This window comes from Tachyglossus aculeatus, chromosome 10, assembly GCF_015852505.1.
Source record: "Tachyglossus aculeatus isolate mTacAcu1 chromosome 10, mTacAcu1.pri, whole genome shotgun sequence".
Taxonomy (NCBI): domain Eukaryota; kingdom Metazoa; phylum Chordata; class Mammalia; order Monotremata; family Tachyglossidae; genus Tachyglossus; species Tachyglossus aculeatus.
Window position 1 is genome coordinate 42,995,465 of NC_052075.1, and position 10,309 is coordinate 43,005,773.

The window sequence follows — 10,309 nt, forward strand, 5'->3', positions numbered from 1 at the left end:
CTCACCGGCAATCCTGGACATCTCTGTTGGGCTATCCCAGCGGCACATCAGGCTCAATATGACTAAAACAGAACTACTCCTCTTTTCCCCAGTCCTTAGCTCCTGCTCCCTCCCCTCCTCAATCCTCCATCACCAGGAGCTCCCAATTTCATTAATTCCTAAGGTAATTATGTGGCTATATAGTGCCTTTGTTTTATTTCATTTAACTGGACTCATTGCTGCCTTTCACCACTCACATTCACTCTACTGTGAAGTCATCCTGGTGGTTGTAACATCTGGTCTGCCCTTTTGCCTCCCATCCTTCCCCTCCAACAGCTACCCACCTGGGCCAAGCCCTGGTCTTAATAATTGCAGTATTTAAATATTTACTGTGTGCTAGGACAGATATAATCGGATCAGAGACTGCATTTGTTCCCCTCAGGGCATATAGCCTAGTGGGGAAGGACAACGGGTATTTAATTCCTGTTTTAAAGAAGAAACTGAAACAGAGCAGTCAAATGGGGGATTCAGGATTAGAAGCCAGGTCTCCTGGCTCCCAGTCCCATGTTCTTTCCACTAGGCTACATTGTGGCTGGAGTCCCAGTCTTACTCCCATGGGGAGTGGAGGCTGTTGGGCATTAAATGCCCCTCAGTGAGGTCACCTGTTAGGCATTGTGAGCACGTAGGCAGCCTAGGAGGGTCAGAGGACTTGTTGGTAGGCCTTGTGTCTGTCCAGAGGTATGGTCACATTGGCCCCACTGGAAAACTGCAATGGAGGGGCCAGGAAGACCCTCGGAGTTATGAGATGCTGTTGAGCCTGCTCTGCCCTGGATCCCATGGCAGAATGCAGCAGCTTTGAGGCTGGGGTTAGGGAGCTAGAAGTAGGAGAAATCCTTGGGGTGGAGCTGGACAGTGGAGAAGCACTGGGAGTGGAAGGAGGGCTACTCTCCCAGCTGCTTCACTCTCCTGACTACAACCTGTTCCCCAATTCAGTCGTCTTTGAAAGCAACTTCACCCAGGTATGGTTGCCCATCTTGCTTGGCCAGGCCAGATTTATCTCCCCTCAAGTCACCCAACCTAGGAGAGAGGAAGAGAGGGACCCCTGAAACTCCTGGGAAGGGGAGGCCTGGAGCCAGGAGTCCTTTAGAGGTGATCAAGTCTGAGCTCACTTGCTTTCGCAAGGTAGGGTTACTTCCCTTAGGAGGAGGCAGGCATCCTGTTCCCAGAGGAAGTTGCATAGGAGATCCAAGCTAAATTTGGATCAATTCATGGGCAAGTGGTCTGTGATGGGTTAGAGGGAGTGTGACAGTGTGCCTTAATATTTTGCCCTCATAATGTCCATGATGGGAATCATCACCTGGTGCTATGATTGCTGTTGGAGACCGAGCCCTAAACAGAGAGAACTGTTGCTCTGATTCAGGAACAGCTTTGATTATTCTCTTGAAGGAGGGGGAAAGTCAAAGAGACCACTTAAAGGACTGGGATTTAGGGGTGGTGAAGGAGTCTGAATGTGGAGCCCTGCCCTTTCCTCTTTTCTTCACTCCTTTTCTCACCCTCTTATTTACTTTTTACAACCAGGGTCACTGCCCTCCCTTCCAGTTAGAGCTCCTCTCCTGGCAGGAAACCGAGGGAAGAGGACACCATTGTTCTTCCCTTCTTAACAGCAAACCCTTGCAAGCTGGTTTGGGTTGTGTTCAGGATTGTTTTGGTGGAGGGGTAGAGGAAAATAGCACATCAAGCAGTGTGGCTCAGTGGAAAGAGCACGGGCTTTGGAGTCAGAGGTCATGGGTTCAAACCCCGGCTCCGCCAATTGTCAGTTGTATGACTTTGAGCAAGTCACAACTTCTCTGTGCCTCAGTTACCTCATCTGTAAAATGGGGATGAAGACTGTGAGCCCCACGTGGGACAATCTGATCACCTTGTATCATCCCCAGCGCTTAGAACAGTGCTTTGCACATAGTAAGTGCTTAACAAATGCCATCATTATTATTATTAATATACTAGTGGTACTTCTTAAGCACCTACTATGTGCCAAGCACTGCTGTAAACATAATATAAGCAGATTGGATAAAATCCTTATCCTACCTGGGAGGAAGGAGACCAGCTGTCTTATCCCCATGAGCTAACAGAGGTATAGAGAAGCTATGACTTACCCAAGGTCACACAGCAGCCAAATAATGGAGCTGGGACCAGAATCCAGAGCTGACTCCTGGTCCCATGTGCTTTCTACTAAGCACAATGAGATTCTGACTTTCCCACTGACTGACTGCTTTGCCCTGAACCTGGAGTTCCCCCGCGTCAGGTTGCACAACGAGGTGAGAAGATTGTTGGATAATTCAGGCTAAGGTATAATTTGAAGACTCTAGATATCTATCTACTGTAGTTGACACAGCTTTAGAGTCAGGAGACTCTACTGGTACCTACCCCGCCAACATGGCAGATACGGCCTCTTCCGCCTCATCTCCGACGCTAACCTTCGGGGCCGCAAATTGCAGGTCATGAAGTTGGAGAACTGGGTGCCCTTCCAAGACCCAGCTAAGTTAATAACCCTCGGGGTGACCTCCACCGTGCCCAGTCTGCCACTCCCTAACATCCTCCTGATGGCCGAGATCACCAGACCCCAGGAAGAGTTCCCCAGGAAGGACCAATCATCGGGGACACCCAACATCAACCTCAATAGGTAAGGAAAAGAGTGCAAGAGACGGGAGGACGGGGGCCTGAGCACTGACATCTTGGCAGTCCAGCCGACTCAGAGGGACAAAGCACAAAGGTCCAGTCAGAGCCACTGGAAATGGAAATAAGACCGGGGAGGGAAGGGTTGTCTGGAGTCAGGGCAGACACCTAGTCTAGATTAGTGCTGTCCTCCCTGTCCTCCACCCCCTAATCACTCAACTATGACCCCAACCTGGAAATGTCCCCTCACTGATTTAAAGGGGAAATGAAGCCCGCCAGTACATTTGTTTTCTTTTACCATTAACCCCTTGGAAGTCAGATGAGGTAATAACAATGATGATGATGGCATTTGTTAAGCGCTTACTATGTGCAAAGCACTGTTCTAAGCACTGGGGAAGTTACAAGGTAATCAGGTTGTCCCACATGGGGCTCACAGTCTTAATCCCCATTTTACAGATGAGGTAACTGAGGCACAGAGAATCAATCAATCGTATTTATTGAGTGCTTACTGTGTGCAGAGCACTGCTCTAAGCGCTTGGGAAGTACAAGTTGTCAACATATAGAGACGATCCCTACCCAAAAGTGGGCTCACAGACTAGAAGGGGGAGACAGAGAACAAAACAAAACATATTAACAAAATAAAATAGATATGTACAAGTAAAATAAATAAATATTGCTTAACCAATATCTCAATTATTATTGTTATGACTATTAATAAGTGAGGTAATTGTTAAGCACTGATTATGTGCCAAGCACTGTACTAAGCCCTGGGGTAGATATGAGATAATCAGCTCCTCCACGGGGCTCACAGTCTTTGTAGGAGGGAAGACAGGTATGGAATCCCCATTTTCGCAGATGAGGGACATTAAGTGACTTGCCCGAGGTCAAACGGCAGGTCTGTGGTAGAGCCGGGATTTAGAACCCGTACTCTTTATAGTAGGCCGCGTTGAAGTGACTGCACTCCCTGAGGGAAGGAGCATTGAGTAAGAAGAGAAGGGAAAGCAGGCAGAGTCTTGAGGGACACCCACAATTAGGGAGGCAGAGGATAATGGACCTCCTTTTATCCTGGGCAGCTTTGTTTCCTTTCCCCCATTCCCCATTCAAAAACTGGAGTTCAAATAAGCTTCTGGAGCAGGGAGTATGAAGTACTCAGGGCTCTATCATCAGGGGCCTGTTAGAAATGGGGTAGCCTCCTGTCAGAGAAGAATGGCCAGGGTTTCTCCTGCTCCTGGAGATTGATTCTGAGGCTGGGCCTGTTTACTCTACCATCATCTCTCCCCACCAGAATCCTCCCACTGAAGTTTGTGGAGCTCCAGATCTATGACAAATCCCAGCATATTCTGAGACTCCGAATGGTGACCGAGAAGACTTACTACCTGAAGCTTCATTCCAACTACCCTGATGTCGTCTTTTGGCTCTGGACGAGGCTTGTGAAAATTCTACAGAAAGGCCTGTCTTTCACCACCAAAGACCCAAACATCAACATCCCTCACTGCCTAGTGCCCAGAATATCCCCCAACTCCTCCGACTCCCAAGGACGGGTAACTAAGCTCTCCCCCAGTCCCATACGAAGGTTGAGCTATCTGTTAACCAGCTATGACATGATCATGGGTGTGGGGGTAGAGTGGTTAGGTCAGGAGCCCGGGGATGGGAAATAAGAATCCTGTTCAATTATTCAATCATATTTATTGAGCGCTTACTGTGTGCAGAGCACTGTACTAGCGCAATCATATTTATTTAGCACTTAACTGTGTGCAGAGCACTGTACCAAGAACTTGGGAGAGTATAATATAATGGAGTAGTTAATGTTCATTGTTCTATTCATCATCTTGGTGATAACTGAAGGGAGTTGTAGGGTGATGGTTGGGATGAGATTTGGAAGAGAAAATAGTTCTCACCGTCTCTCTGGACTGTTCAGTTAGCAAGATGGAGTCGGACTTCCAGGCCCTAGATTCAATCCCCTGTTCTTGAAGCAGTGTGCACTAGTGGAAAGAACCCAGGCCTGGGAATCAGGAGACCTGGATTCTAAATTAAAATCCGGTTTGCCGGTTGGATGACCCTAGCCAAGTCACTCAACTTCTCCGTTCTTCTAACGGAGCAGGTGCCACCGGTGTTGACCCCCTGAATAGCTGGTGAGCGGTTGGCAAAGGGATCCCTCTCTTGCTCCCCCCACAAACACACCAGGGGCAAACCTAGGGGCTTCAGCGGTCTAAAAGACGCTACTCTCAGAATAGCGGCTCCGGTCCTCTCGGCCCCTGAGAGGCTTGGGAAAGAAACTGGCTTCTTTTCGGCCGGTCCAGCAGCCCGGTTCACTCTGTGGTCTCTTCTGCGCACAGCCGGAAAGCAATTCGTCATCATCATCTTCAGAGGGCCCCAACCAAATCATCACAGAGGAGAAGGGAGCATCTGACAACCTCTCCCAGCTCTCTATGAGAAAGTGGCCACAGAGCGAAGTGTTCAAAACTGAGTGGGGCGCCCAGTTCCAAGCCAGGTGAGTGATTCAGCCCACCTCCCAGCCCCTCCCAACGTGGGTGCCTGGAGCCCTGGCGTCCAGTCTCATTCAGAGAGAAGTAGACCCAAAAAGTGCCAGCCCACAAACAATTAACAGCACCTCCGTGGCTGGAACACAAAAGCATCCCTGCGGGGGTGGGAGTCCCTGAGGGGGTGGAAGCTTGGGGCAGATATCCCGGCCCCTTTGGTGTGGGGGTAGAGGAGGGCATGCGGGGGGGCTGTTTAAAGAGCAGAAATTCCCTGGGCAAACTCCGCACTGCCACCTCTGCCTTCCTGATTGGTCTCAGACTCCCAACTCGAGGTGGCACCTCCCTCTCCGGAGAGGTAGAAGGAGGAGGTGCTAGAAGGAGTTGGGTTGCTGGAGATTTGGGCACCCCAGAGTTTGCTTTCCCGTGCACCTATCGGGGCAGGTCTCTGGAGCCTGGTTCTCCTGGAGAGCCCAAGGCCCCCCAGGGTGTGAGGGCTAGGGCTGTAGCAGAATGGGGTAGGGGATAGAGCACGGCCTGGGACTCAGGAGGACAAGGGTTCTAATCCTGGCTCTGCCACTTGTCAGCTGTGTGACCCCGGGCAAGTCACTTCACTGTGCCAGTTACCTCATCTGTAGAACAGGGATTGAAACTGTGAGCCTCAAGTGGGACAAACACTAGCTCTAACCCGATTTGCTGGTATCCACCCCAGGCTTAGTACAATGCCTGGCACAGAACTTAACAAATACCGCAATTATTAGTAGTATTAGGGGTGGGTCAGCCCATACTACATAATCAACATTCCTTACTCTGGCCCATCTGCTCCAGGGAGGAGAAGGCACAGGCTGATCTCAGGCATGCCCAAATCAGCTGTACTGCCTTTGGACTTAGATGCTCAAGTTGCCTTCCCCCCGCAGCCCATGAGAATTATTCATGCCTGTTCAACAGACAAAATAAACAAATGCCCTGGGCGTGGGTCGGAGCAGATGGAGTAATACCCACTCATATTTGGCAGAAGGCAGAGCCTAACTGTGTCTTCCTCCTTCTCCCTGGCTTCGGACCTCTTCCCTAGGCTCTTTTAGATTCGATGTCATCCCCAAATATAGCGCAGCCTACCATTTCCATATTTATAGCTGAGCCTAAGGCATTTGCACTGAGAGGAAAAAAATAGAGACCTGGTTTGAAATGAGATTTTCACACTTTTTCTTTGTCTTTTTCCAAATCCCTGGGCTAGCAGCAGCAGCAGCAGTACCAGCAGAGAAAGTTTGCCAAACATCAGCACAGGTAAAGAGAGCATCATCGTTCAATGTACTCCCTCCTCTGGGAACTTTCTCTGTCATAAGGGTAGCCAGCCAGTCAATCAATTGTATTTATTGAGCATTTACTGTAGTAAGCACTTGGGAGAGATCACTACAACGATATAACAGACACATTCCCTGCTCACAGTGAGCTTTCAGTCTTGGGTAGGAGGGTAAGGGGATGGCCAGGGAGAGCTGCATGTGAAAAGCACAGAAGTCTGGACTAGGGGCCATCTGGATTTCCCCCAATAGACAAGATATATAAATATATACATGCACACACATATATATTTAAAGGTAAAGCACCCTATTCCTCCCCATGTGTCCCCAGGAACCTGCCCTGTGAGTGGCCGGTTCTGAAGCCAGGCTAGTTCCAGCCAAACCACAGCTCAGGTTGGCCCTTGGAGGTCCAATAATAATAATAATGGCATTTATTAAGTGCTTACCATAATAATAATAATAATAATGATGGCATTTGTTAAGCGCTTACTATGTGCAAAGCACTGTTCTAAGCGCTGGGGGAGATACAGTGTGATCATGTTGTCCCACGTGGGGCTCACAGTCTTAATCCCCATTTTTACAGATGAGGGAACTGAGGCTCAGGAAAGTTAAGTGACTTGCCCAAGGTCACACAGCAGACTTGTGGTGGAGCCGGGATTCGAACCCCTGACCTCTGACTCCAAAGCCCGTGCTCTTTCCACTGAGCCACGGATGTACAAAGCACTGTTCTAAGCACTGGGGAGGTTACAAAGTGATCAAGTTGTCCCACAGGGGGCTCACAGTCTTAATCCCCCATTTTACAGATGAGGTAACTGAGGCACAGAGAAGTGAAGTGACTTGCCCAAAGTCACACAGCTGACAATTGGCGGAGCCGGGATTTGAACCCATGACCTCTGACCCCAAAACCCGCGCTCTTTCCACTTTCCAATCCCATAAGCCGTGGCCCTGAGTGGTGTAGGAGTCTTCTAACTCCTGGCCCACAGCTTGCCATCTTTCCTTTCTGGCCAGCCCCTCTGGGGTGGGTTTTCATGGGGGTCCAGATCCTGAACTTCCAGCCCTGTGATGGAGGGTTAGATTTAGATAGCAGTTTGGTGGGAGGCTCCAGGTAAACCAGCCCTGCTTCTTCTGATTAAGGGTCAGAATGAGATCCTGGGGGTGGGATTGACCAAGGACTCGGTCTCTATTGTTTCTCAAAGAGGCGGCTGTGGGGCTTCCGGGTAGGCAGGGAGTGAGGGTAGAAAGCAGCTTGGCCTAGTGGATAGAGGAAGGGTCTGGGAATCAGGAAGACCTGGGCTCTCATCCCAGCCCTGCATTTTTCTGCTGTGTGACCTGGGGCCAGTCACTTCACTTCTCTGTGCCTCATCTGTGAAATGGAGATTAAGACTGTGAGCCCCACGTGGGACACAGACTGTCACCAACCTGATTGCTTTATCTACCCCAGTGCTTAGAACAGTGCCTGGCACATAGTGCTTAACAAATACCATTAGAATAAAGAAAGAGGGCCCCAACTTCATAAACAGAGTTGGGGAGGGTGTGAGAGAGTAAGAATCAATCGATTGATCATATTTTTTGAGTGCTTACTAAAAGTGCAGAGAGTGGCATTAAGCACATGGGAGAGTACAGTATAATCAAGTGGGTAGATATGTTCCCTGCCCACAGCGAGTTTACAGTCTAGAAACTAAAAATAGATATTGGATGGGATATTGGGCAGGAAAAAGAGCAGGGCGAAGGGATAGCTGAGAAAAGGGGAAAGAGCACATGGTCAATTCCCAACAGGAAAATGCTTCTTGCCTTCAGGGACATCTCCTTCATGCCCCGGTAGGCAGAGCTTGCAGAATGGTGTAGTGGGTAGAGCATGGGCCTATGAGTCAGAAGGTCATGGGTTCCAATCCCGGCTCTGCCATTTTTCTGCTGTGTGACTTTGGGCAGGTCACTTTACTTCTCTGTACCTCACTTTCCTCCTCATCTGTAAAATGGGGATTGAGAGTGTGAGCCCCCACATGGGACGGGGACTGTGTCCAACCTGATTTCCTTGTATCCACCCCAGTGCTGAGCACAGTGCCTGGCACATAGCATGTGCTTAACAAATATCACAATTGTTATTACTGTGGGTGAAATTCCTCAGTTCTGCAGAGTGAGTTTTTATGGCGAGTCTAGGCAGGGTTTGACCATGAGGCTCAATGGACTCTTAGAGGTTTAAAAAAAAAAAAAGCCCCATAATAATAATAATCTCCTTTCTTTGAATTTAGGATTCTCAGGAGGTTCTAGACATTTCTTTTCTACCCAAATTGAAGAACAGCACTCACACTGTGCCCATGAGCTTGGCCTGTTTCCCAGGGAAGAGACAGCATCACAGTGGAGCGACATGGGCAATTATGGACTTTGGGAAAGAGAGAATCCTTCTGTACCACAACCCCTCTCCCTGCTCAGCACCCTGGCAGCCTCGACCCGGCGCTTCTGGCCCCCCCCCTTAGGAGAGAAATTCTTTACATGCTGCACTTATTGGTCTCAGGAGGTGGTATTGGAGGGCCCCTTGACTCTCCGTCCAGATTGATGGTCCAAAATTGTCCAACTTCAACCTAATAAACAAGAGATGCATCCTCACTGCTGGGATTACTGAGTCAGATTTATTTCTCCCATGCCCCAGTATAATAATAATAAAAATAGTGGTATTTGTGAAGTGCTTACTGTGTGCCAAGCACATTGTTAATGATAATAATGGTATTTGTTAAGTGCTTACTATGTGCCAAGCACTGTTCTAAGCACTAGGGTAGATACAAGGTAATGAGGTTGTCCCACGTGGGGCTCACAGTCTCAATCCCCATTTTACAGATGAGATACCTGAGGCACAGAGAAGTTAAGTGGCCTGCCCAAGGTCACACAGCAGTCAAGTGGCGGAGCAGGGATTAGAACTCATGTCCTCTGACTCCCAAGCCCAGGCTCTTTCCACTAAGCTATGCTGCTTCTATTAAGTCTACAGTACTAAGTGCTGGGGTCGTTACAAGGTAATCACATCCTTCATGGGGCTCACAATCTAAGGAGAAGAGAAAGCAGGTATTGATTCCCCATTTTGGAGAAGAAGGAACTGAGGCACAGAGAAGATAAGTGACTTACCCAAGGTTACACAGAGGTAAGTGGTAGAGTCGGGATTAGAACCCAGGTCCTCTGACTCCAACGCCCATGCTCTTTCCACTAGCCCACCCTGCTTTTCAGTATCTGACTACTAACTTGTTTGGTCAGTATGACAGCCTGGCTTTGCTCCCTAATGCCCACCAGCAAACAAAGGAAGGAAAGCCAGATGTGATGGCTCTCATCCATTCAAGGGGATTGCCACCATTTTGAATGCTGTTATATATATATATATCCACCGTTCCAAAACAACACACCCACTCACAAATGAAGCCATGCCTATAAACTTATTGGACTTCGGACCTACCAGTTGGCCCAAGCCAGTTTTGGACTGCAGGGTGGGAAGGGGAAGGAGTTCCAGGAAAGAGAGATGAGATTGAAGCCCAGTGAGTAGGTTTGTGTTTGAGGAATGAAGTGTCAGCTGGGTTGTGAGAGAGGGAGAGAGCTGATTGAGTGCTTTAAAACAGATGAGAAGGAATGTGGCCTAGTTGATAGAGTACCGGCCTGAGAGTCAGAAGGACCTGGGTTCTAATCTCAACTCCACTGTTAGCCTGCTGCGTGACTTTTGGAAACTCACTGCCCTTCTCTGTGCTTCAGTTACCTCATCTGTAAAATGGGGATTAAGACTGTGAACCCCACAGCCCAGGTTGGGTTGGGTTTGATGATGATGATGACATTTATTAAGCGCTTACTATGTGCAAAGCACGGTTCTAAGCGCTGGGGAGGTTACAAGGTGATTAGGTTGTCCCACGT

General features: G+C 48.9%; 1 protein-coding gene across 2 annotated transcripts; it reads left to right on the top strand.

Moving 5' to 3' along the window:
• Positions 1-714: 714 nt before the first annotated feature.
• Positions 715-9,031, top strand: LOC119933571 (protein FAM71F2-like). 2 transcript variants are annotated; one of them, XM_038753114.1, is made up of 6 exons: positions 715-998; positions 2,475-2,659; positions 3,938-4,193; positions 4,989-5,143; positions 6,364-6,413; positions 8,677-9,031. In XM_038753114.1, exons 1-6 carry the CDS (start codon positions 816-818, stop codon positions 8,979-8,981), a joined length of 1,134 nt encoding a protein of 377 aa, XP_038609042.1. In that variant the 5' UTR covers positions 715-815; the 3' UTR covers positions 8,982-9,031. The 2 variants fall into 2 exon arrangements, with proteins under 2 accessions (XP_038609042.1, XP_038609043.1); XM_038753115.1 differs by having other exon boundaries at positions 6,367-6,413.
• Positions 9,032-10,309: the final 1,278 nt, after the last annotated feature.

Coding starts and splice junctions, on each gene's coding strand:
- LOC119933571 (XM_038753114.1), top strand. CDS start 816: ATGGCAGAATGCAGCAGCTTTGAGGCTGGGGTTAGGGAGCTAGAAGTA. Junction 4,194..4,988: donor CCTCCGACTCCCAAGGACGG/GTAACTAAGCTC, acceptor TTCTGCGCACAG/CCGGAAAGCAATTCGTCATC. Junction 6,414..8,676: donor TTTGCCAAACATCAGCACAG/GTAAAGAGAGCA, acceptor CTTTGAATTTAG/GATTCTCAGGAGGTTCTAGA.